The following is a 27,161-nucleotide window of genomic DNA, read 5'->3' on the forward strand; positions in this document are numbered from 1 at the left end:
TTACACTCTGGTTAGGTTGTTAATTTTTAACAATTTCATGCCATTTTGTGTTTTTTAATCTTTTACTTTGTAAGTCACCTTGAGCAGGTTCTTGGGAGAGTAGGCAGATAGATCTTCCAGATAGACAAAAAGTGTATAATCCACATTTAAGTTAACAAAATAATGCTTGATTGCCAGCATTATTCCAATACAAAAATCCCACATACTTCATAAAGTATTCAAAGCATGTAATTAAGACTTGTAGGAGTTTTCTGAAGTCCACACTCAACTGACACTATTTTAGGCTAATACAAACCAAACAGTAGCATTTGAAGTCCCAGTAATGCTGCAAAACAGAAACTGTAGTGTGTTGAGAGACTACACATCCAATTTTTAGCAATAAAATCATACTGAACAGCAGGTCAGTTTCAAGACAAAGTATGGTAAACTAATCCAAGTTAACTGTCCTCATTTCAAAAATGTGTTCAGCATGGTTTTTAAAAAACCAACAGAGCTCTGCTAAGTTAGTAACACTACCAGACATTCATCACATGAATGGAATACCTTTAGTTGCCATCTAATTATACTAATACACACTGCTCATGAGCAAAGAATGAAGTGATGCTATATCAGACTAGCAACCGATCTACCATTCTGGGAGCAAGGCCTGCCAACCTCTGGGGGAGGGGGAGGGCTGGAGTTCTCCCAGAATTACAATGGATCTCCTGACAACAGAGAACATTTCCCTAGAGGAAATAGAAGCTTCAGAGAGACTCCCAGGCATCACATCCATCACATCCCATGGAGCTCCCTCCGTGCTCAAACTCCACTACCAAATCTCCAGGAATTTCCCAACCCATAGCCAGCAACCCTACTGGGAACTCCATCATTCAGGAGAAAATATTAAAGCAACTTTGTGACCAGTGGGACATGGAGAGAATCCAACAATGAAGAAAACCTTCTTCACAGAACAGTGCTCTAAGCGCTAAGAGTTCATATCCCTCAAATTTTCAATCTCATCTTCTATTGATAGCACACTAGTCACCCTCTCTTTTTCCTTGGCACAAAATCCTGGCATGTGGATCAGTGTCAGTTCTATGATGTTGCAACATAAGAAAAGGGAGTGCAAATTACAGGGGAAAATAATACAGCAATGGACAATAAGGCAATCCCAAAACACAACTGATAAGCACTAATCTAAAAACATTAAGACAAACAAGTGCAGGGAACACAGCTAGATCATTAGACAAAAATATGAAAGGATTACCAAACTAAAACTAGTAGAGGAAAAGTACAGATATGCTGAGCAAATCTTTGCATCTGTCTGCACTGTGGAAGATGCCTGAAACACCTAGTGCCTACATAAATCCACTGTACAGATGAATCTGGAATAGTGTGCACAGTCACTCCACTTCAAAAATGGTATTGTAAAGCTGAAATAGATGAAGAAAAGTGCAACCAAAATTATCAAGTAGTTGAAGAACTTCTCTTGCAAGAAAGTTTAAAGCATATGGACTTAAAAATCATCTTGCTGAGAGTGAAAGAGGAAAGCAAAAAAGTTGGTTTGAAACTCAGTATCAAAAAAACTAAGATCATGACATCTGGCCCCATCACTCCTAGGCAAATAGAAGGGGAAGACATAGAGGCAGTGACAGACTACATTCTGGGATCCAAGATCACTGTAGACAGTGACTGCAGCCATGAAATTAAAAGACGCCTGCTCCTTGGGAGGAAAGCTATGGCAAATCTAGGCGGAATAATAAAAAGTAGAGAAATCACACTGCCGACTAAAATCCTTATAGTCAAAGCAATGGTATTCCCAGTTGTAATGTATGGCTGTGAGAGCTGGACCATAAGGAAGGCCGAGCAATAAAGAACAGATGCTTTCAAACTGTGGTGCTGGAGAAGACTCTTGAGAGTCTCTTGGACTGCAAGGAGATCAAATCAGTTAATCCTAAAAAAAATCAACCCTGACTGTTCCCTGGAAGGTCAGATACTAAAACTGACGCTCAAATACTTTAGCCACCAAATGAGAAGGAAGCACTTACTGGAGAAGCCCCTGATGCTGGGAAAGATTGAAGGTAAAAGAAGAAGGGGACTGCAAAGGATGAGATGGTTAGACAGTATTATCGATACAACGAACATGAATTTGAGCGAACTTAGGGGGATGGTGGAAGATAGAAGGGCTTGGTGTGATGTGGTCCATAAAAAGCCAATTAAAGACACAACTAGTCAAGATAGTGGGACATCTTTAATTCCATCTCTTCTGGTTTTTGGAAAAGTCACATGAGAACATAAGAGAAGCCATGTTAGATCAGGCCAATGGCCCATCCAGTCCATCACTCTGTGTCACACAGTGGCAAAAAATTTTTTATATATATATATATACACACACACACACTGTGGCTGATAGCCACTGATGGACCTCTGCTCCATATTTTTATCTAAACCCCTCTTGAAGGTGGCTATGCTTGTGGCCGCCACCACCTCCTGTGGCAGTGAATTCCACATGTTAATCACCCTTTGGGTGAAGAAGTACTTCCTTTTATCCGTTTTAACCTGTCTGCTCAGCAATTTCATTGAATGCCCACGAGTTCTTGTATTGTGAGTTTTCACATGTTTTTTTTTTCCTGACTTAAATCCCATGCGTCCACCAGAAATTGTTGCCCTGAAGAGAAAGATACACAGGTGCCCATATGATTTCCCATGTGGGACAAAGAGCAGATGAAAGGGTTCAAATTCAATTTCAATTCAATTTCAGACCTTTAATGGCATGATATACACAGAAGGATTTAAATGCGTGACATAAATCAGAAATAAACTTAGGTTAGACATAAAATCAAACATAGCCAAAATTGTGTTGAGAAATAACAGGCAAGAATTTTGCTACAGCACAGGTAATTTCTGAATTACAGACATTCAGAAAAAAAGATGGAAGGGTTAAAACAAACCCTCCCACAGTTCCATGTTCACTGCTTTGCCCACTCCTCTCCCCTTTGACTATTAACCTATTAAAGAATTGCAGGAGATCTAATAATAATTTAATGCCATCTTATCTAGTTGTGATCTAAAAGGCAGAAGGGGAACAAGTTGCAGAAGTTTATAAAATTATATGTTACGCAGAAAATGCAGAGAAAAGTATCTCTGTATTATACTAGTTTTTGGTCCACGAAAAATGTGCTGAAACTATTTCCAGAAAGAAGAAAAAAGTCTTCATACAGTGAAAAATCAACTCTGTAGAATTTGTTCACAAATGAAGAACTGGTCAGAAGCCAATGAAAATGAATGGCTGAATCCAAAGGCTCCTGTCTTCATGCTGTGCATGTGGCGTTTCTGGGAACATCAAGCTGGCCACTGCTGGGAACAGGATGTTGGACTAGACAGACCATGGTCTGATCCAGTTGTGCTGCTCTTACAATTTTCAAAAATACATCTTATTTTAAAATATTGTCCAGAGTTTGTCAGACGTTTTGTTACTGAAAATGTCTCAGCTTTTGGAAGCACAAATTCTAAATATGTCATGCTTGTTGAGATTTCATTTGCCGCTAAGAAACAGCAACAAAGAGTTTGCTTTTTGTAGAAGAAGAAGATATTGGATTTATATCCCGCCCTCCACTCCGAAGAGTCTCAGAGCGGCTCACAATCTCCTTTATCTTCCTCCCCCACAACAGACACCCTGTGAGGTGGGTGGGGCTGGAGAGGGCTCTCACAGCAGCTGCCCTTTCAAGGACAACCTCTGCCAGAGCTATGGCTGACCCAAGGCCATTCCAGCAGGTGCAAGTGGAGGAGTGGGGAATCAAACCCGGTTCTCCCAGATAAGAGTCCGCACACTTAACCACTACACCAAACTGGCTCTCCTTTTTGTACAATAATTAAGTTTCTAAAATCTTCTCCAAAGTGGGGAATCCTAGGAAACAAGTTTAACTTGGCATTTTCTGGATACTTAGGCAAAGACTTTACAAACGACAAAATTTTTCAACCATGGAAAATTATTTATATTCTGAATTTCCTCAAACAAAGGTTACCCAGTTTCTATAGCCAGTGTACTAAAATCTGTAGAAAGTTAAATCCATGCATTTTAGAGCTTTGTGCAAATTATGCCCAATAATTAAAACAGTATATTCTGTTTAACTATTTTTGATAATATGGTTAACAGAAATCGGCAGATAGCCATGTTCAGCCACTCCACACACAATGTATTTTTTCACACTTAGAGGGGTTTAAATACAGTGCGACATTCCCATAAACAGTGGTGTAATGTTAACACTGGTCTTTTTCAGTCTTGTATGCAGAGAAGTTACACGTATGTGGTAAGTGTTACAGTTGAACAGAACATGCAAAAAGATAACACATTGGCCAGAGCTAAACAAAAAGAAGTCCTTACCACCTATGTAAAACATTAAGCACAAATGTTTTAGATGAAGACAAGCCTGGTCGACATGAACTGAACATGGACAAGAAAGATTTAAAAACAAAAAAAAATTAAAAATGATAGAATTGTAAACAGAATCAGAGAATATAAAGGTAAAATGATGTCATTTTTCCCTCCTTTTAAATCAACCTTTTCAAACCCATAGATTTGTTTAAATCATTTAAATAATGTTGCCAAAATACCATATGAGAAAAGTCGCACTGCACCATTTCCTAATCTAGCGAGTCTTAACAGCCACAAGTGTTGCTTTGGGACACATTCCTCTCCCTCAGGCCTCTTTCAAATTTTAGTTTCAACTAAATAACCTGTCCTAGACATTTTAATGAAACATAGCATACTTAAGCCACAATCCACCAACCTGTGGAACTCCACACACTTAGAAAGGCTTTGAACATGTGTGTATTGAGAAAAAACCCTTCCCTGTTTCAGGTGCTGCAATATTAAATGGGAGTCTTTTGTTTAAAGGCTAGGAGTCCCCCGTAGTACACCCATGATTATGGGCTCAATGGATTATGGCCTAAATGAGTAGACTGAGGCATGCCTCAATAGGACAACTGACTACAGTGAAAAATTCATGATTCATCTACTGGTGTCCCCATCTTGAGAAAACTCAGGGAGCAAGATTGCCAGCTCCAGATTAGGAAATACTAGAGATTGGGGTGGGTGGAGCTTGCAAAGGAGGGACCTCAGTGGGGTATAATGCACAGGTTACACTCTACTACTGATGTATGATCCCATTCCTATAATTTGAGGAGGAACAAGTGTCCCAGGATAGAATACAGTAAGCTTGCCAAAGCTAAACAGCTCTGGTCAGAGAGTTGCAGGAAGATTTCTTGGGAATCCCATTTGTAAACCTGTACAAGTTTCATGATGGAAGAACAGCAAGAGACAAATGCAAAAAAAATCAATTTTCTCTCTGAGAACTGATATAAACAACTTTAAAACAAATCAGAATATGTCCCAGCTAGCCCAGTACTGTCTATTCTGACTGGCAACAGTTCAAGGCCTGATGCAGAGGTCTTTCCCTTTTATTAGAGATGCTGTGGATTGGACCTGGAACACTACACATGCAAAGCACATGCTCTGCCATTCAGCTGTGGTTCCTCTCTACAATAGCACTTGCAACTAGAAATGGTTCGAACTGAGCAGTTAGCTTCTTGCAAATGACCAGTTTTCATTCACAGCTTGCAAGCACCGAGTAGTATTTTTAAAGAGCTTAGACCAGATACATTAATCATCTAATGAACTGTAATCATGTCATTTATGTGAATGTGAATCAGAAAACCAGATGAGTAATAAAAAAGGGAAACATTCACTGTAAAAGGACAAGCAAGATAATCATAATCTTGTTATAACTTGGTTATAACTAGAGAAAAATATTATTTGACAAGCTGCACATTCTAATTAGATCTGAAAAATACCAGCAATTTGAAAGTCTGAGCAGACAGAGTAACATTTGTTGGGCCAACCGATTTAAGTTTTCCAAGATTTACAGATTAACTATCTGAAAGGTGACTAGTGATAGGTTGATTCTATCAGCAGTTTTGACTTAATTTTGCCTACTTTATTTTTAAAGGTCTGCATCTTCTCTGTCAGTATCCCAAAGACCAAAAGGGATCCTTTAAAGAACTCAAAAACTTACTTTGGAAACCAATTCAACCCAAGGTGTTCAGTCTTTGAGCACAATATCCTCTCCAGCATTTCATAAAGAGGTCTCCAAGGTAACTCTAAATCATCCCTTGAAAGGAGTTCTTTCTTCCTAAATTAAAAAGAAGAGTTAAACATTAACTATTACTCATACTTGCAAGTGCCATTCACCTGTGGAAGGGGCCCACTCTGCAGGCCCTGTTCCACCCTGCCCTCCAGATTTTCCCAACACCTGGAGAGGCTTTTCTTTCTCTCTCAGGTAACCACTGCCACAACCTGACCTTCTTAAGGAATTGCCTGCTGGGATGGTCATGACTCCAAGCTTCCTTCCAAGTTTGAGGCCTTGCCTCCGTGTCTCCCATTGTCCAGCACCTGGACCACAGGGACCATTTATTGCCTTGTGTACCACTGAAGGTATAGCCACTTACCAACTGCCTGCCTTCACTGTATCCAGAACAGTGGGGCTCTATATACTACAAAGAACCACTACCAGCATCAGGGGTGCAATCCTAGCAAAAGATCCTTTGCATATTAGACCACACACCCCTGATGTAGCCAATCCTTCAAGAGCTTACAAGACTCTTTTTTGTAAGCTTCAGGAAGATTGGCTACATCAAGGGGTGTGGCCTAATATGCAAAGAAACTCCTGCTAGAATTCCACCCCTGATCAGCATCAAAAGTTATAAAGTATTTATTAAAGAGAAAATATTCGCAAGTATACTTCTAGCACAGCACCAAATTGAGCAAGGGATTAAGAAGAAAAGGGTAAAATGCAATTCCTCTATCCCTCTCTCTATACATGCCTGATCAGATGTTAAAATATAGGGTAGGCTCTTTAGCTTATGATGTTATAGATCACTACAGATGATCCTTTACCTTGCAGCATCCTCCAGCTCTTCAGGCCAGCACATTGTTAATGGCTGCCTCCTCGAAAACTCAGCCAAAAATTTGCCTGCTCTGATAGACTCAGCACTCAAGAGTCCACTCCTTGCTCCCCTGGGTTTTATCACCTCTCCTTTCCCCAACCACTAACCAGGTCAGAGAAGCTTTTCCTGGAGATTCTTCCTGGAGTTTCTTCCTGAAGTCTCTCTAGTATTTAACACCTCCAAATCTTTGTTTCCTGCTTGAAAGGGGAGAAGGGAGGGCAGAACCTTCCTATTCTCTAGCTAGATCTATTAGCATTTCTTAAGAAGTAGCTGAGGTGAACCTAGAAAGTCACTGACTGACTTCCTCCTCCCTGCCTGTTCTCTGTCCAGAGAGAAAAGGGAGAGGGGCTTTTAAAAACACAAAGCGAAGGTTTTGCTAATTTTAACCTCCAAAGGAAAAAAATGCATTTCTTTACACACATACCCAGAAAATAAAAAGTGACTGCATCTCCTGCTTAGTCATCGCTTCTTTCACATGGCCTAACAGCCTAAAACATGCCAAGAAAACTTCTCATGCTTTTTTCTCTTAGGAAATGTAAAGCATTCAAGTTTTTGCTTTGAAGGGTTGAAGCAATGTTTAAAAATTGATGGATAGATGCAGATGTAATTCTATCACACCAACAATTGAGGCTAGCATTAAACACAATCCCCACCCCTTTGAAACTGTAGGATTTGAAACTGCATACGAAGCCAATTAGCAAAATCCTGGTCAAGTGGGCACATAGCTAAGCTGTAGCTATGCTGATATGAATTTAACCATGTCATGATTTCAGAAAAAGCAGGGAGAACTCAGACAGTAGAGGGGAAGGAAAATACAATCATAGAGTCCACTATCATTCTCTTCACAGTGGCTGAAAGACTGCCAATGTTAGATGTGTGATGGCCCCTTGCATAGACCCTCACTCAGCAAGCTGCCTTCTTACATTCAGTTTTCAAGCCAATTTATTTTTAGAATTGGCAAGCACATTGTTCACCAGTGATGAGCATACCACTTAACCTGGCAAGTTTACATATAGCAAGCACAAAAAGAACAAAGGATGGGGGCTTGCCTCTGATATTGAATTAGACTTCTGAGGCACAAATTCAGGTACAAGCTCCACATTTATCCAGGCTCAGAGGAAGGGTGAAGAGGCTCATCCCTGTAATTGTACTGCTTAACTGCTTCAAGGGGCTCTAAAACCCAACATAATGTTACCCCAGAACCCGTAAAGACTCTGATATCCAATACCACCACAGGACACAGGGGAAAGAAAAAAAAAGGGAACCCCTCCCCATACACACACCACAGTCAAAGCCCAAATAGTCAACAATACAAGAGGAGGAATTCATCTTAAATTAAAGCACAGCTCATACAAGGAAATCCAAGTAAAATGTCTTTCCTAGGGTGGTAAACAGATACTCCTGATAGGCAACCCAGACACAGGGCAAGCTTCTTGAACTCATTCCTAGCTCAGTCATGCTGAATGTTTGTGAAAGGCTGGCAAACAATACAGAAGAATTGACTGGATTTTGAGAAATAACATCAGAGAGAAGATAGGGACAGAGCAGTAGAGGTAGTCAGCACAAGTTCTGGCTGGCAACCAAAATTGTAGACCACTAAGTATCTCTTTGCTCTAACAGAAACTACTTCTATTAAATAAGAACAATGTAAATGGTATCTTACTTTAGCAGATTGGTTAAAAGGCGTGCAAATCCTTGCATCATGCTTATCTCCAGCTTTGGAATTGTTACTAGCTCGTACAAAAGCTTGACAAAAAGAACATGATCTTCCTTGCTAAACTTTCTCCCATAGAGCCGCAAATACCTAAAAGAAAATAAAAGCAAGAATATCAATATATTGAACGTGTTCATACAGAGAACCAAGGTAGGCTGATATTTCAGTGGAAACCAATGCAGGAAGAAAAAAGCCAACCAAAGCACCCTTCTTAAATCTTCGTTCGCGAAGCCAAGCCGAGATATATATATATATATATATATATATATATATATATATATATATATATATATATATATATAATGATTTAATAAGATTTTATATATATATATATATATATATATATATATATTATATTTATATATAAATATATATATATATATATAATGATTTTATAATATATATATATAAATGATTTAATAAGAAACAAGAATAAAGACAAGTTTCCTGAAAGAAGAATTCAAATATATGGATCAGTGTTAGGACATCCCACATTCCTGAATTAACATCTGAGACAAGGTTTCCTGTTTAGCATTGCCTTGATAAAGAATACAGCTTCTTGTTATACATCACTTACTGGAAAGAAAAATCATTCAAAGTCTTGACATTTGGGCATTCTACCTAGGACCATTGTATCAAGGGAACTGAGCTTTATCTAATGTGTTTGAGAACAAGACTTCGCAGACCCCAAGATCCATCCCTGGATTGAAAGGGGGATTCCAATCAAGAGAAATCCTGCATTCAGATCAGCATACTAGTGCTATTCGTAAGTGAAGAACATGAACTGTGAACTGGGGGGTCTCAGGTTCAAATCTCAGATCACCTCTGTAATAAACCTCTTAAAATGGCTTTAGTCACAGCACTCTCTCTTTGGCCCAGACAAGTTTTAAGTCCAGTAATACCTTAAAGATGAACAGGATTTCCAGGATACAAGATCCCTTTGTCAGATACAAAAGGAAGCACTCACTCTCAAAAGCTTATACCCTGGAAACCCTGTTGGACTTTCAAGGTGCCACTGGATACAAATCATGTTCTTCTACTAAAGACCAACATGGCCACCAAACTGAAACAAGACAGCGTTAAAGATGTGTATCCAACCACACAGTTCTTCCAGTGAAACAGCATTTCCAGATATGAAAAACATCTGCCAATTACCTCTTCCCAATGCAGACCCTCTCTCTTAGCACCTATGCTGTTCCTGAGGGCTTCGCTGAACTGCAGGAACAGAATTTCATGGGATTCAGTGGCCACACAGGGAGGTTGAAGCAGGAAGGCCCTCTGCTGAGAGTGCTATGGATGACTGGATAATATGCCAATGATACTGACCTGCATTACAGTGCTGCCACAAGGATTATTAAGATAGCACAAGCAAAGCACTTTGAACACAAAATTCTAAGTAATATAAGTTCAGCTCCCCTGCTAGTTTTATTGTGTAGTAAGCAGGTATGAGTGGGAAACCCACATTCTTTTTTCCCTAGGGAATAATGCCTGATCAAGTCCATTGCTGCCTGCATTTTCTGCTGCAGACTAGTATCTGGTTTTATGCTAAATATGCCAACACAGAGGCTTGCCCCTTCTAAAAAAAATATCACACAAGAAAAAGCTACTGCATTCTGTCAGACTTCTTTGCAGGCACCTCTGTCAGACACGCACAGAAGCCCCCCCCAGTGAACCCTTCATGGAAAGTATGTGGCACTGGCACAGTCAGAAACATTCCACAGGCATTTTTCAGAGTAATTTCTACAGCCAGGAAGAAGTACCCTTGGCAGAAACCTGCTAATGCTGCAAACAGAAAAAGCAGGGTAGAGACTACCCCTTTTAAGAGAAGCAAACTGTTTCTTCTCCTTCACCACAAACCTTTATTTAAATCAGAATAGCTGTATGGCAGCAGCAAGACAAAGTATGCAGCCACCGTTGCAAAGCATTCAAAGTTGAATGTGCATTTTATTTATTTAAAATATGTAAAATCCCACATTATCTTTTATGACTCAAAGGTGGCTAACAAAGTAGACATGTATGATAAGTTTAGAGTTTATTTTGCTATTCTATGTTGATGCTGTAGCGAAAAAAAGTTGAACGCTTGCATATTTGGATGGATAAAATGTAGTAACCAAGATCCAAGTAGTAATGCTTCTGAATCTACGCAGATAGCTGAAGTGGCACAACCAGCGCTGGTTATCCTATTTCATAAGTTAATGCAATTCAATAAAAGAGGAAAGCATGCAATAAGAAGAGTGGAAGGTGGATGTTGCAAAGGCAGCAGAAAAGGAAGAGGAACTGCATTCACCTTTTATGAGAAAAATATTTTCTAGAATGCTTAATGAATTGCCAAGATTTATACAAGAGAAGACGAAAAACCATAACCAGGCCTCAGATTCAGTGGAAGCTCACAGGAGCACAGCTCCTGAACCTTTCTGAGAGTTCCTTCTCCTCCTTCTGAGAGTTCCACCTCCTTGACCATTGAATAGTATGTGCAGCTGCATAACAATCCCTGGATGAGCTCCACCACCTATTTTTCTACAAAATGACCTCTGACCATCACCTACTATCACCCACAGAAACCACACTCCCACCCAATGCTAAAGGTGTAGGCTAAAGTATGCCGCTGAAAGTATCAGTTAACCTTGCATTGTTCCTGCATTGGTGAAGTCTCCAAAGAAATCAATACAATATTCCTTCAAGCTCTCATCAGTTCATTCTCAGCATGTACAAACATTGAATGGCAGCCCACAAACACAGGTTTCTGGTGCAGATGTACAATTAACGGGGGTTTAAGAGTTAAGCAGCCCTGCCATCCTCACATGGGTATCATACAACAGCTGACCACTGCAAGCCCCACTGTAAAAGATCAAACCACTCTGAAGGCCAGTTTTCATCCAGAAAGCCTGAAGCTGAACAACTTGCAAAGCGTGTGTGTGTGGGGGGGTGTAATTTCAACTGGCCAAGAATGATTCAAAGCTTTGAAGATCAACAGAAGGCTTATTTCTTTGTCCACAGAGGGCTTCTTAAGGAATACTCTCATGATGATTGAATTGTCTACTCCTTCAATGAAGCATTTACTGCCCCCAGCACCCATCCAGGCAGTTTCTTCCAGCAGGCAACTAAGAACCACAAAAGGCGACAACACAGAAGCACTAAGACATCCCTCCCACAAGCATCTCGTCACATTCTTAGGCTGCAACTACTAAACTTCATCCCAACAACCATAATAGGACTGTGCTCTGAAAATGTTCTGGGACTGATATATTATAATTCTAGAATTCAAGTCACTGAAGATATGAGCAATGTGATTTGTAAACTGCTTTGCAAAAAGATTACAATAGGCTGTAGAATGCCCTGAGTTAACATAGGGGTTAAATTAAATAATCCATTCACCACCTCGAACAGCTCCACTGCACAACTCTATCCAAATGCAATGATGGATGTGAAACATGTTCACAGCACCACCACAGATCAGGCAAAAAAACCCCTCCCAAACTCTCTAGACTAGGTTTGATTATAATTTAAAGTGAATATTCCTCCATTTGTGCTCTAGTTTGTTCATCTGTTGATCTACATCATTGACTCTGACTGTTTAATAAACCCAGGAATAATATGGGTTCTATGAGAAAGGCAGCAATTAATGTCTACCATCCTCATCACCCCAGATTCCACATAATGACCAGAGCATTGATAAGAGTACCAGAAATATCAATCAGTCATACAGCAAGCTTTCAAGAACCCATCTGAATCTGTTTGTCTCCATAAAGAAACCATCTTAGTTGCTGCCCACTCCACCCTTACTGTCAGAACTTGTGCTTTTCATGCTTGCTAAGCTGGACAATGTTAGCCTAACTGACTCCATCTTGTAAGCTGATACTAACCCTATGTACTCATAGCTAGGCCACTAATCAAAGCGCTTTGCATTTCAAAAAAACTGTAACCATTGAAGGAATGACAGATAGCCTCTGGGAGTCATTTGCAGGTGTCCTTTGAAGACAGCCGCTCAGGGCATCACAGCAGGACTCCTTCCTCCCTTTCCCGATAACAGACTCTGGGAACAGACAAGTGTCTCTGGGAGTGTGAGAACTGGCTTTATTGTTTCTGTAACAACCGCATAAAGTTGTAACCATTACTAACCCCGTTATCAGAGTTATTCTGTGCCTTCATGAACTTAGTTCTCAATAAACACCTATACTTTGTAACGAAGTACTGGGCCTCCTTTGAAGTTCTTCAAGTTCTGACACTTACAAAAATTTATCATCTCTGAAGTCTCAATGTACTAGGAGGTAAATGGCCAGGCCACGACAAACAAACTGAAGAGACTTTATTCACACACCATACTAAACTTGACCAGTAGAGAAAAATGAACAGACAGCATTTATTTCTTTATGAATAGGAAATCAAAGTACATTATCAAGGTAGTCACAAATTCCCAAAGTACACCATTCAAAGGGAATCCGGCATGAATGTTGAAGCCCCCCCAGAATTAAGATTCCTGGGGATCTCACCATCACTTCTGAAATCATCTAATGATTTAATTAGGGAGAATGTTAGGCTGCAAGGTGGGCAGAACATAAACAGAATCCTTGAACTGTCTCATTCTTCCAACACCAAGCACACTTCAAATTACTCTGTTCTAGCAAATGGAGAGGGGAATAGTGGAATGACAGGCCACAATGTTTCCCCCTCTCCCATCTCTACTAACAATTTCTACAAAGGAGACCATTTTCTTTTCTTTAAAAAAAAGAAAAGAAAACTTGTGAAGCAGCCAATACTCTGAACCTCTTAGGTTTGCAAAATACAATAGTGATTTGAGAGACAACAGAAGCTGACTCAGCAATTCTATCAACCAGCAGGCATTCATCAGCCACGATTTTAAACACATCAGCTTTTCTAGTTCAGGGAGAGTGTGAGATGCACATAATTTGTCCACACCATTATCAATGCTAAATATTCTTTCAAATGGTACTGATGCAGTTGGAATAGAGAGTTTTCTGCTTCCAAAATCTATATTGTTTTACTCATTCATTCATTCATGGACTTTTATTGGCATATTGACAATCATACACATACAAAACATTGTACCATAGAAATTAAGGTCTAAGATTTCATATATATAGTTTCACTCAAGAAAGGTTTAAAATTAAACACACACAATACAGAAGGTTAAAATTCCACACAACAAACCCCAATATTAGGGTAGTGCATGGAATCTGGAGCTAAGAAAGAACATTTCACATACCTGTGGGATCAACTATGACACCCCACAGACACTAAAAGGTTAAAAGCATGATTTTCAAAACCACTAAAGGAGCAGATTATCGTTTTAAAGACCTTTCCTCTGTGTTTGCAGCCTTCATTATTCCTAATTCTTAACAAGCAACTCCTTCATGAAAACACTTTGGCTCAGCTTATTGTTGTTTGGTATCCACCATGTTCATAAAACGTTATTATTTGCAAGCTGTTGATTAACTGCACCTCCACCTAATTCTTCCCCCTGAAGATCCTCTATGCTGAACAAGTTGTGCACCCTTGCACTCTGAAACAGGAGCGTCAGTGTGCAAATATGCTGTCAGTTGCCGGTCCCTGGAGGCAAAGTTATTTGCTTCTCTTCAGCATGACACACCAAAGCCTGAACTGGAGGAGCCAGGTCTGAGTGGTTTCCAAATATTATTTTGACATTCATAAACTCCAAGGTATATTTCAGTTCCTTATCATAGCCAGAGTTTTCTCTTTTTTAAAATTATAAAATATACCATTCTCAAACTACCACCCTTAAATTGCTAGATGTCACCTGTATAGTGGTGGGGAAAGCTCTGATAATTAAAACTGGGTTTCTCTTTTAAATACCACTTGTTCTGCTATAACATGATAGCTGTCTTCCTGAAGATAACTGCATTACACAAAGACTTGTAACAGGGTAACTGACTCTTAAGAAATAATAGTATAGGAGGAGATGTCATTGTTAAACTGCATGCTTGAGGCAGAATCCCCTTGCAGCACACCACAAGTGGGCACAAATCCTACCTTCTGCACCGCTGGGTTCTTCAGCACAAACCACATTTTATCCTATTGCATTATGATAACTTGTCCTTTACTTCTACTATATATTAGAAAAATGAGGAAAGTAACGGCCCCCTGCGCAAGCACCAGTCGTTTCCGACTCTGGGGTGATGTTGCTTTCACAACGTTTTCATGGCAGACTTTTTACGAGGTGGTTTGCCATAGCATTCCCCAGTCATACACTTTCCCCCCAGCAAGCTGGGTACTCATTTTACCGACCTCGGAAGGATGGAAGGCTGAGTCAACCTCAAGCCGGCTACCTGAAAACCCAGCTTCCACTGGCAATCAAACTCAGGTCGTGAGCAGAGCTTAGGACTGCAGTACTGAAGCTTTAACACTATGTGCCACGGGGCTCTTGACTCTATATTAACTGATTACCATTTTAAAAACTTGTATTCTAGTGAAACATACTGCATGTAGCCCTACAGACAAAGCCTTTTTTCATGACAATACTCGCCAGTACTAAGTACTGGCACCTTTTTTCAGGGCTTTCCCAAGTCCTGATATTCAAGCATCAGCCTACCCCACTCAGCTTATTTCCAACACCGCTCTGCCCAATATTACATCTAAGGTCAAACACCAAAGGGGAGCCACTAGTCATTCAACTGGTTAACATGAGGACTATGCACCCCACACAGATACACGAGAAAGATTCTGCGCCTGAAACTGAAACTAACACAAAAGTGTCTCTTTGACATGCTATGCCTACTCTGTGTATTATATTCCTACCTGCCTTTCCTCTGCAACAGCTGCTAAAAGTAAGAATGCACAGTGCAGAAAGAGGTAGATCTGCACTGTGCTGTCAGCATCAGGTCATGCTGGTGCAACCCCATCTCCTACAACTCAGGGGCATAAGGAACATAAACAAGGAGTTTAAAGCGACTACCCACTCCAAACATCACTGCTGCTGGCCAAACAGATGCAGTGCATATTACTCCATGGAGCAGGGCCAGCAGAATGTACAGAAACAAGTCCCTTAATGTACAAGAAATGAGCAAGTAGAGGCTCAATGAATACACTATGTCCCCCAACAGATACATCCCAACATTTTATTTCTCTCTATTTTATTTAAAGCATTTATGAGTTCATTACAGAACTCAAAGCAGCTTAAAATATGAATAAAATATTAAATACAAAAAAATCACTAATTAAAATCAACAATGTAAAACTGCCAGTAGGAGTGCTTTCATCAGCGCTGCCTTCGCACCATCCTCAACATCCACTGGAGTGACTTTGTGACCAACACTGAAGTCCTCAAGCGGGCGGAGGTTACCAGCATTGAGGCACTGCTGCTGAAGACGCAGCTGCGCTGGGCAGGGCATATTTCTAGGATGGAAAACCACCGCCTTCCCAAGATTGCCCTGTATGGCGAACTCTCCACCGGTCATCGAAATAGAGGGGCACCGAAGAAGAGGTACAAGGACTCCTTGAAGAAATCCCTTAGCACCTGTCACATCAACCATCACCAGTGGTCTGACCTAGCCTCAGATCGCAAAGCATGGAGGCACACCATCCACCAGGCTGTCTCTTCCTTTGAGAACGCACGCATAGCTGGTCTTGAGGACAAAAGGAGATTGAGGAAGAATCGCACTGCTACAGGACCAACCCTAAATCAGACTTTTCCCTGCAGCCGCTGTGGCCGGACCTGCCTGTCCCACATTGGTCTTGTCAGCCACCAGCGAGCCTGCAGTAAACGTGGACTATTGCACCCTTCTTAAATCTTCGTTCGCGAAGCCAAGCCGAGAGAGAGAAGAACTAATCAAATGCCATCATGAATAAAACTGTATTCAGTTGCCTCCTAAAGATCAAGAGTGCTGTGGCCAGGTGTATTTCCCTGGGAACGTTGTTCCATAATCATGGGGCTGCCACGAGAAAGCCCCTATCTCTTATAACCACCAGATGAGCTCCTATGATCAATGGAACAATCAAGAGAGCCTTGCCCTGTGAACTTAGTTGACAAGCAGGAACATACAGGAAAAGATGGTCCTTCAGAAACCCCCATCCCAACAGGACCCGTGTAGGGCTTTAAAGGTAAAAAAACAACACCTGAATTGGGCTTGGGAGCAGATCAGAAGCCAGAGTTATTGCTGTAGGATTGAAGTCACATGATCCCAGTAAATGGCCCCACCAGCAGTCTAGCCACAACATTCTGCTATAGTCTCTGAGCATGGCTACAGGGAAGAAACTGAATCGATACCTGAAAATATCTCTAGAGTTCGTTCATGTCAGGGCTTCTACAATTTCATACTTCAGCCCTCTTTGCAATGGAGGTTGTCATGCTTGCTCCCTTGTCATGATCCACATGTTGATGATAGCAGGCTAAAGTGAGCTGTTGCCAATTGGCTGTTCCCATCACTGACTGTCACAGGGGCATCATTAGCCTGGTGTATCAATTCATGGATTGCAATAAGGTTGCTATGGACTCAGGTGCAATTTCTGTGCTGTCAGCACCTTGGAGTGGAGTCTTTTTTATGTTTACCGTCTGCTAAGCAGGTACTGAATACCAACTAGAATGCCCATCACTGTGACCATGGAACAACTGCATGTTTCTTCCCTACTCATTTACTTTTGCAAACAATAAGCAGTTGAAGCCATTAAAATATTTTACCATGCAGAAATTGTTTTAGAGATATCACCAGAAGTGATTGTCTTACATTTCATTATCTGCAATGGTTATTGGGAGGTGGGAATGTCATTACATTTCAAATTAACCCATTACTGCAACACTTGCAAGTGAGAAAAGCACTGTTACCAAGTGCCTTTTCGTAATGTTTCCATTTCATGGCTGCACAAGCACAGCTATGCCAATTTGCTGCTGTACCCAAAGAGCACAGGTTTATAGGTTTAGGTAAATAACAATAACAGTGTGCTATCAAGTCACAACTGACTCTTGGTGACTCCAGAACCAAAATGTTTTCAAGGCAAGAGAATATTATACTGGGGAAAACTGTGTGTGTTGCCTTCAGGTTCTTGAAAGGTGGTGTGCCTCTGCCTTCCTCAGCATGGCAATCCCAGTTTTCCTTGATGGTCTCCCATCCAAGTACTAACCATAGCCAACCCTGTTTAGCTTCAAGACTGGCAGGATGCACAGTGCTGAATGAACCACACTGGCTTCAAATTAGTTTCTCAGCACAATTTATAGTGCTAGTTCAGACTTCTAAAGACTTAGCAGAGTTTGGATGAAGACTCTCTCAGGAAATGCTGTATAAGTCACCTCCATCCCATGTCACTGGGTAAGAGCCTGTTTTGAGCATCATTAGGCTGGCTGGCACTTAAAAATGGCCTTTTAAGCAGTCACACCCATGCTGTGGAGCTCTCTCCACAGAAAGAATCCTCAGGCCCATTCAGTTATGATCTTCAAAAGAAGTGTGAGAACCATCTTATTCTAACAAGCACAAAGAAATTATCTGCTGTTCAGATTTGTTTCATCAGTTTATTGAGGACTGATGGCTTTGCACTGTTAGGATACCTTAAAGGGAATTAATGTATTAATTTTCAAATTACAATTTTTATTATGTTCTGTTTTCTAAGCCATTCCAATGGTTTTTTGAGGCACTCAGCATAATAGAAATTTTAAAAAAAATACAGCCAATATTGTGTAGTGCTTAGGAGCAGCGGACTCTGATCTGGAGAACCAGATTTGATTCCCCAATTCTCCTGATGAAGCCTGATGGGAGACCTTGAGCCAGTCACAGTTCCCTCATAACTCTTAGCCCTGCCTACCTTCCAAGGTACCTGTTGCAGGGAGAGGAAGGAAGGAGATTGTAAGCTGCTGTCAGATTCCTTAAGGCAGAGAAAGGGAAAAGGAAGGAAAGGTCCCCTGTACAAGCACCAGTCATTTCCGACTCTGGGGTGACGTTGCTTTCACAACGTTTTCACAGCAGACATTTTTTACGGGGTGGTTCGCCATTGCCTTCCTCAGTCTTTTACACTTTCCCCCCAGCAAGCTGGGTACTCATTTTACCAACTTCGGAAGGATGGAAAGCTGAGTCAACCTTGGGCCGGCTACCTGAATCCAGCTTCCGCCACAATCGAACTCAGATCGTGAGCAGAGTTCAGACCACAGTACTGCTGCTTTACCACTCTGCGCCACGGGGCCACTACAAGGTAGAGAAAAGTGGGATATAAAAACCTGTTCTTTTTCTTCTTCAAAGTTATGCATGTTCATGTTGTAGTAAAATTAGCTAGAAATATTGCCAGAGAATTTTGAACAGATCACTACACTATTCAGAACTTCCACCATACAAAAAGTGTGAAATACAAGAATCTCAGAATGGAAAATGGAAGCATGAACCTCATAAGAACATAAGAGAAGCCATGTTGGATCAGGCCAACGGCCCATCAAGTCCAACACTCTGTGTCACACAGTGGCAAAAAAATTTTTATATACACACATACACTGTGGCTAATAGCCACTGATGGACCTGTGCTCCATATGTTTATCTAAACCCCTCTTGAAGATGGCTATACTTGTGGCCGCCACCACCTCCTGTGGCAGTGAATTCCACATGTTAATCCCCCTTTGGGTGAAGAAGTACTTCCTTTTATCCATTTTAACCTTTCTGCTCAGCAATTTCAACGAATGCCCACGAGTTCTTGTATTGTGAGAAAGGAAGAAAAGTACCTCTTTCTCTACTTTCTCCATCCCATGCATTATCTTGTAAACCTCTATCATGTCACCCCGCAGTCAACGTTTCTCCAAGCTAAAGAGCCCCAAGCGTTTCAACCTTTCTTCATAGGGAAAGTGCTCCAGCCCTTTAATCATTCTAGTTGCCCTTCTCTGGACTTTCTCCAATGCTATAATATCCTTTTTGAGGTGCGGCGACCAGAACTGCACACAGTACTCCAAATGAGACCGCACCATCGATTTATACAGGGGCATTATGATACTGGCTGATTTGTTTTCAATTCCCTTCCTAATAATTCCCAGCATGGCGTTGGCCTTTTTTATTGCAGATGCACACTGTCTTGACATTTTCAGTGAGTTATCTACCACGACCCCAAGATCTCTCTCTTGGTCAGTCTCTGCCAATTCACACCCCATCAGCTTGTATTTGTACCTGGGATTCTTGGACCCAATGTGCATTACTTTGCACTTGGCCACATTGAACCGCATCTGCCACGTTGACGCCCACTCACCCAGCCTCAACAGATCCCTTTGGAGTTCCTCACAATCCTCTCTGGTTCTCACCACCCTGAACAATTTAGTGTCATCCGCAAACTTGGCCACTTCACTGCTCACTCCCAACTCTAAATCATTTATGAACAAGTTAAAGAGCATGGGACCCAGTACCGAGCCCTGCGGCACCCCACTGCTTACCGTCCTCCACTGCGAAGACTGCCCATTTATACTGACTCATGAATCATCTGGATTCAGCCACTAATATACACAGGCCAGAATCCTGTGTCCCAGACAACTAGCTTGATCCAACCAGCATAAGATGATAAACCACACCACCTGATCATCCCATTACTTAACCAATTATGTGCAAATTTTCTAATCACAGAATGAGAAATAACTTGCCATCACAATACACACTTGAAAGGACTAACACCAGCAGGTACTACCATCTTCCAAAGTTACAAGACTTTTCAGAGGCCAGGCCTTTTTCTTGGGCATTGCCTCAGCATGTTTTGATAGCATCACCATGTAACTGCTGTTAGAATGAAAACAGGCCTCCCAGTAAACAGTGTGAGCTAGCAGCAGATGGCTAGAGGAAAAACAGTGTCACTCTATGTCTAGTCAAGTTCAAAATGTTTCATAAGGCAACCACGTGAGTGATTTTATATCTACCACTGTAACTCTATCTAAGAATCTTTCTTGGTAAACAAAGTCACACACCCTGATGACACTTACCAACAGCAGATTTACAAAAAGGAAATATAAATATTAGATTTCAAGGTTATGCCGTGTTTATTTTGAATTACATAGGTTAATAGTTGTGGATAATAGTTATATATATTTAAGCCTGCTTCTAACTTCCCATCAGACTAGGGCCCAAGAAAGAGACAGCAGGATGCAGCCATACAACAGGATCAGGCTTGATTCTCAGTAACCAGAAAAAACATGTCCCTGAATCCACTCCTTGAGTTCCTCTTTCCCTGATGGACTTTTTAAAAATTGAATAATTCCTATTCAGCGCTACAAGAAAAGTGAAATGCTGCTGTTCAAGACATGTGTAGTAATGGAAAAATCTTCCCTCCAAAGCTGAAACACTGACAGGAATCCTATGAAAGATCCAATGTTCCTCTGTGCTTAGAGCACAGAGAAATGCACTGTGTACCCCAAAGTCTCCACTTCACAGTCATTTTGCTAACCATATATTAAAGCTAAAAGGTTTCTGCAAGCCTTCATTAAGTTGAAATTTCTTCTTTGTGGAATTAATTAGCTGCCTTTCAGCCTAGCAACACTCAAGATGGCTTACAATATAAATAAAACTAGTTCTGTGCTGCTGAGCTACAGCTTTAGCAGCAGCACAAATAAGATTAATCACCATCGCTTTATTTTCATTGCTAGCATGGATTTATTATTTGGTCCATTCATAAAAGTAGAAACATGTGGTTGCTTATCCTTGAACCATGAACTGTCCTTCTCAGCTATGCCCCAACCACTAATGCAGAAGAGGCTGAAGTGGACCAGTTCTATGAAGATCCACAACACCTTCTAGAATTAACACCAAAAAAAGATGTCCTCCTCATCATACGGGACTGGAATGTCAAAGTGGGAAGTCAAAAGGTAACCGGAACAACTGACAAGTTTGGCCTTGGAGAATAAAATGAGGCTAATAGAATTTTGTCAAGAGAACAGCAAGGAGAGATAAGGAGGCCTTCCTGAAGGAACAATGCAAAGCAATAGAGAAAAATAATAGAATGGGAAGGACAAGAGATCTCTTCAACAAAATTGGAGAAATCAAGGGAATGTCTTGTGTAAAGATGGCCATGATAAAGGACAAAAATGGTAGGGACCTAACAAAAGCAGAAGAGAGAAGGAAGAGGTAGCAAGAATACACAGAAGAATTATACAAGAAGGATCTCAATGTCCTGGATAACCATGACAGTGAAATCAATGACCTTGAGCCAGAAATCCTGGAGTGTGAAGTCAAAAGGGCTTTAGAAAGCATTACTATCAACAAAGCGAGCAGAGATGACAGTATCCCAATTGAGCTATTCAAAGTCCTAAAAGATGATGCTGTTAAAGTGATGCACACATTACGTCAACAAATTTGGAAAACACAACAGTGGCCACAGGACTGGAAAAGATCAGTTTATATTCCAATCCCAAAGAAGGGTAATGCCAAGGAATGTCCAAACTATCACACCATTGCACTCATTTCACATGCCGGCAAGGTCATGCGATTGTCAGAATGGCATATGGAACAACAGATTGGTTTAGAACAGGAAAAGGAGTTCGACAAGGATGTATATTGTCACCCTGCTTACTTAATTTATATGCAGAGTACATCATACAAAATGCTGGCCTGGATAAAGCAGAAGCCGGAATTAAGATTGCTGGGAAAAACATCAACAACCTCAGATATGCAGATGATACCACTCTAATGGCAGAAAGTGAGGAGGACCTAAAGAACCTCTTGTTGAGGGTGAAAGAGGAGAGCACAAAAATAGGCTTGAAACTCAACATCAAAAAACTAAGATCATGGCATCTGGCCCCATCACACCTTGGCTGTTCCTTGGAAGGTCAGATGCTGAAGCTGAAGCTCAAATACTTTGGCCACCAAATGAGAAGGAAGCACTCCCTGGAGAAGATCCTGATGCTAGGAAAGACAGAAGGCAAAAGAAGAAGAGGGTGGCAAAAGATGAGATGGCTGGACAGTGTACTGGACTGATGTAACAAACACGAATTTGAGCAGACTTCGGAGGATGCTGGCGTGACTTTGTCCACGGGGTCGCAAAGAGTCAGACTCAACTGTGCGATTGAACAACAACAACAACAAATTACTATGTTAGGAAAGGAATGGTCTGGGAGCATCAACTACTGTATCTCCCTTTTAAAACAAAGTGGGTGTGGCTAAGAAACCACTCAGAGCTCCCGCTAAGCCATTCTGAACTAACAGAAAAAACAGAATAAATGACAGGAAAATATATTTAAACCCCCAAAAAGTCACAAACCATGTACTCAGATACAAACCAAATTGTTGCATCAGGACTAGGTAGTGGCAAGGGATTTTAAGATTCTATAAAAGGTACCAACTTTGTTTGTAAGACAGAGGCACCAACAGGAGAGCCAGTTTGGTGTAGTGGTTAAGTGTGCGGACTCTTATCTGGGAGAACCGGGTTTGATTCCCCACTCCTCCACTTGCACCTGCTGGCATGGCCTTGGGTCAGCCATAGCTCTGGCAGAGGTTGTCCTTGAAAGGGCAGCTGCTGTGAGAGCCCTCTCCAGCCCCACCCACCTCACAGGGTGTCTGTTGTGGGGGAGGAAGGTAAAGGAGATTGTGAGCCGCTCTGAGACTCTTCGGAGTGGAGGGCGGGATATAAATCCAATATCTTCTTCTTAAATCAACCTTTTGTAATCTTGTCCTTTTCTTTCTGAAAAATGCCACCATAGCATAATGAGACAAAATTCAGACCAGGCAATCTATTTTACTCTGTTCCATTAATCATTTATCTCAGTTTTCTTGTTTTATCTATATGAAATGTTAATGACATTGATTCTCTTGATCCATTTCTTTTAAGGCTCTATTAGCCAGAGTTTAGATAAAGTAATCAAATACCAAAAAGTAATGAAGTATTTTTTAAAAATAAAATGCTCAAATACCTTCATGAGACTGTAAGATCAAGGTGAAAGTACACTTTTTATTGACCATCCAGTTCTTAGCAGCTGTTCAGGTACTTACTAAATAAACATTATCACCCTGAAAATTAACAGGCTCCCTATGACATTACCTCTTGTAAAAAAAAAAAAAAAGGTAACCCCTGTGCAAGCACCAGTTGTTTCCAACTCTGGGGTGACGTCGCATCACGACATTTTCATGGCAGACTTTTTAATGGGGTGGTTTGCCATTGCCTTTCCCAGTCTTCTACACTTTCCTCCCAGCAAACTGGGTACTCATTTTACCGACCTCAAAAGGATGGAAGGCTGAATGAACCTTGAGCCGGCTACCTGAACCCAACTTCCACAAGGATCGAACTCAGGTTGTGGGCAGAGAGCTCAGACTGCAGCACTGCAGCTTTATCACTCTGCACCACAGTGCTCCTATTACCTCTTGTAGGTAAGAGTCTCATGTCTCTAATAAAGACAACAGCCACCCATTAGAGCTTACGTCAGCCACAATTAGCCAGTTAGGCCCTATATCAGGGGTAGCCAAACTGCGGCTCGGGAGCCACATGTGACTCTTTCACACATATTCTGTAGCTCTCAAAGTCTCCACCACTCTGTCAGCTGGCTTGGAGAATACATTTAAAATTGCTTTCTTTCCACCTCTCCCTCCCTCCATCTATTTGCCTTTCTCCCTCCCTCCTTGGTAGCTCTCAAACAACTGACATTCATGTCTTATGGCTCTTAAGCATCTAATATTTATTCTATGTGACTCTTACATTTAGCAGCTGGTTTCCTTTCATTACAAACTAATACAGCTCTTCTTTGAGTATTGCTCAGGAAAGAAGGCAAACTGGCCTAAAAAATGTTTTATCAGCGCCCCCCAAAAGACAAAACACATCCTTGAACTAGAAGCATGTGCCTTTGCCCTTGCAGGTTTTTCAGAACACACTTGTAACTTTTGTGAATGTATAAAAATTTGCTGACTTAGCAGCCAGCACAAGGCTTGAAGGGTGGATGTAAGGGGGGAGCCTGAACTCCCTAAATTCATTTTTGCCATGTGTGCTCTGTCTTATTTGGACTAGAAATACTGCCATTTCACAATTTGATGTCAAAAGATCTGGGCAGATGCACAAAACTTCTAGAGTCCCTGAACAAAACCTGTATACCAACCTCAGCAACACAAATACTAAACTATTTTTAGGAGCAATGAGCTGAGCATGATTTACTAGCTGCATAACTAGGAAGCTCAGGGAATGAGTATCATCACTAAAGCAAACAAAAACCTGTTCTTTTCAAAGGCCAAATAAGTATCAGCACCTTGAAAGATGAAACTTCTCAAACTCTAGCTCATGCTGGTGATTGCACAAACTAAGGAGGCGATAGCTTGTCCTTAAGAGAAGGATCCCTGAGGCACGTGGTCCAGGAAAAAACCCCTTCAAAAACAGATCCACAACCTTACAATTACACAAAGCCCAAGCCAGTTCCTTGGCACTGGTGTCACTTGTATAAATAGTGGCAAAGCTTAGAGAAGCTGGAGTAATGCAGATGGGGCAGACAACAGCGGACATATGGCATGAACCTAAAATGCTACATGTAAAAAGAGTGCAACAAAATAATCTGTCTAATTTAGTCCATGGCACTTCTGGAATCTGGGTACCACCAGCCACTGCCTGAACAAAGGCAAGCTGCCACTTTGCCTCACATGCTAAATTTTTGAAAAGCTCATTTGGGCAGGAGTTTGTAGCACAGTTTTTATTTATCTCTCTTAAATCACCCAAGAGTTGCTCCGGGCTATAGATTATCTTGAGCAATCAAAGGATGCCTGGAGGAGCAGAACTTCTGGAAACTCGACCTCTCTGTCAGTGATGGGTTACTGTTTTTTCTATGTTTCACCACCCACACAACTCCCTTCTTCAATTAAAGATGTTTTATCTGGAGGCTCCCAAGAATTTTGCTAATGGCATTAGTCTTCTTTAAGTGTTTTGAATGTTTCTTAATGTTCTAAGTGTTGCCACTTGCCCTTAGCCTTCAGGCCTACAGTAGGTTAAAATCCAAACACACGCACATATGTACTCACAAAATGTTGCTATTACCTGACAGAACATGGAGGCACACAGCATCTCATTACACTGGAACAATACATACCCCCCAATACCTATTGTCTTTCTCTTTGATACCCATACTACTTTACAGCAACAGGTTTTATTTCCAAATAAAAATGTATAAAACTGGCATGTTAAAACTAAAGCAGAAGCTATTTATAAGACACTATTAAAAACTAGGCCGTATACAATGCTAGTTTTCGAAGTGCCATAGCACAAGCCTAAGCAGGAATCCTTTAAACTAGGGAATGTACAATGCAGGTTTCTGAAATACAACAGTGCAAGCCTGAGCAGAAATCCTGTGGCATCTTAAGTTAGTTTTAAAACTAAGCAGTACAATGCTAGTTTACAAAACATCACAGTACAAGCCTAAGCAGGAACTCTGTGGCACCTTGAGCTAGTTTTAATCCTTGAACAAAAGAAGCTCACACTGTAATAAAAAACCATACTAGTCTTTACGGTGCTTGCAGCCTCCTGCTCATTTTTGCTGCAATAGAGCAAGACAACTCCTCTGAAAGTACCACTATGGATGGAAATGAAACCCTAAACATATTTCACTGAAACGTTGCTTCCTTCCGAGTAAACGTGTCAAGGATCAGGGTATATAAGCCCTTCATTTGTATTGTTGGCCGTTTATTATTAGGGAAACAAACTGATAATGTTTCAAGTGCCACTGATCTCTCGTTTCCACTGCCTACAGAGGGATAAACTCTCCCCCCACGCTGTCCTCTAGCTAGCAGTTTGGTGGAGAAAAAATATACTCCAGTATCAACCACCAGGAGCTAAGTGGGGGTTAGAGGGGGAAACAGGGGGATACCCTCGAGGGCCTCATCCTACCTTCGCCCCCACCCCCGCCACACTCACGTAAAGAGCTTCCTCGTCCAAAAGAGGCCTCCGGGCCACAGTTCCTGAAGCTGAACAGCTCGACTAAGATTGATCTTGATTTGGGCGAGAAGACGGTCCGCCTCGGCCTCCAACTTGTCGCCGTAGGGCAGCAGCTTGTTGTACACCAGCTCCTTCTGCACTGGCGGCGGCGGCCGAGGAGCAGGCGGCGGCCCGGCGCCGGCCGGGGCCCCGGCCATGGCCGCCTCTCCTTGCGCCCGGCTCGACAACGGACCGACCGGCCTTGCCAAAGGCTTCCCTTGCCCTTTTCCTCCGGCCGGCTCGGCCACCGCTAGACCTGGCTGTTGCTTCCCGGGCGCCGAACTCAGCTCCCTTGGGCGTCTGTCACACAGCGGCGCCTGGTGACGAAGCAACTGAGAGAACGAACCAACGAGCGGGGGCCTCGTTGCTACCGCTGCTGCTGCTGCTGCTGCTACCGCCGCCAGGCACTGCTGGCAAGCCGACGGGCGGGCAACGCGGAGGTCACTTCCGCTTTGGAGAGCAGAAGGCGGAGGGGAAGGTGGCGCTGAGCGGGTGGGGGAGTGGGAGGGACGGGGGGCAGGAGATGGGGGCTGGCGGGAGGTGGAAAGGGAGATGCGCGCACACCCAAAGGGCAGGGCGCTCTGGAGAGAAGGAAGAGCTTGCGGTGACCCCC

At 41.8% G+C, this 27,161-nt stretch overlaps 1 protein-coding gene across 1 annotated transcript in view; it reads right to left on the reverse strand.

Moving 5' to 3' along the window:
• The window catches only part of PSME4 (proteasome activator subunit 4), a 121,345-nt gene extending 94,455 nt beyond the window's left edge, over positions 1-26,890 (reverse strand). The window contains exons 1-3 of the mRNA XM_060249138.1: positions 26,489-26,890; positions 8,648-8,788; positions 6,054-6,170 (exon numbers count right to left, since the gene is read on the reverse strand). Coding sequence (XP_060105121.1) covers positions 6,054-6,170; positions 8,648-8,788; positions 26,489-26,706 — 476 coding nt within the window. The 5' untranslated portion in view covers positions 26,707-26,890. The remainder of the gene's footprint in view (positions 1-6,053; positions 6,171-8,647; positions 8,789-26,488) is intronic.
• Positions 26,891-27,161: the final 271 nt, after the last annotated feature.

The sequence above is a fragment of the Heteronotia binoei genome, chromosome 1 (assembly GCF_032191835.1).
Source record: "Heteronotia binoei isolate CCM8104 ecotype False Entrance Well chromosome 1, APGP_CSIRO_Hbin_v1, whole genome shotgun sequence".
In the NCBI taxonomy this organism is placed as follows: domain Eukaryota; kingdom Metazoa; phylum Chordata; class Lepidosauria; order Squamata; family Gekkonidae; genus Heteronotia; species Heteronotia binoei.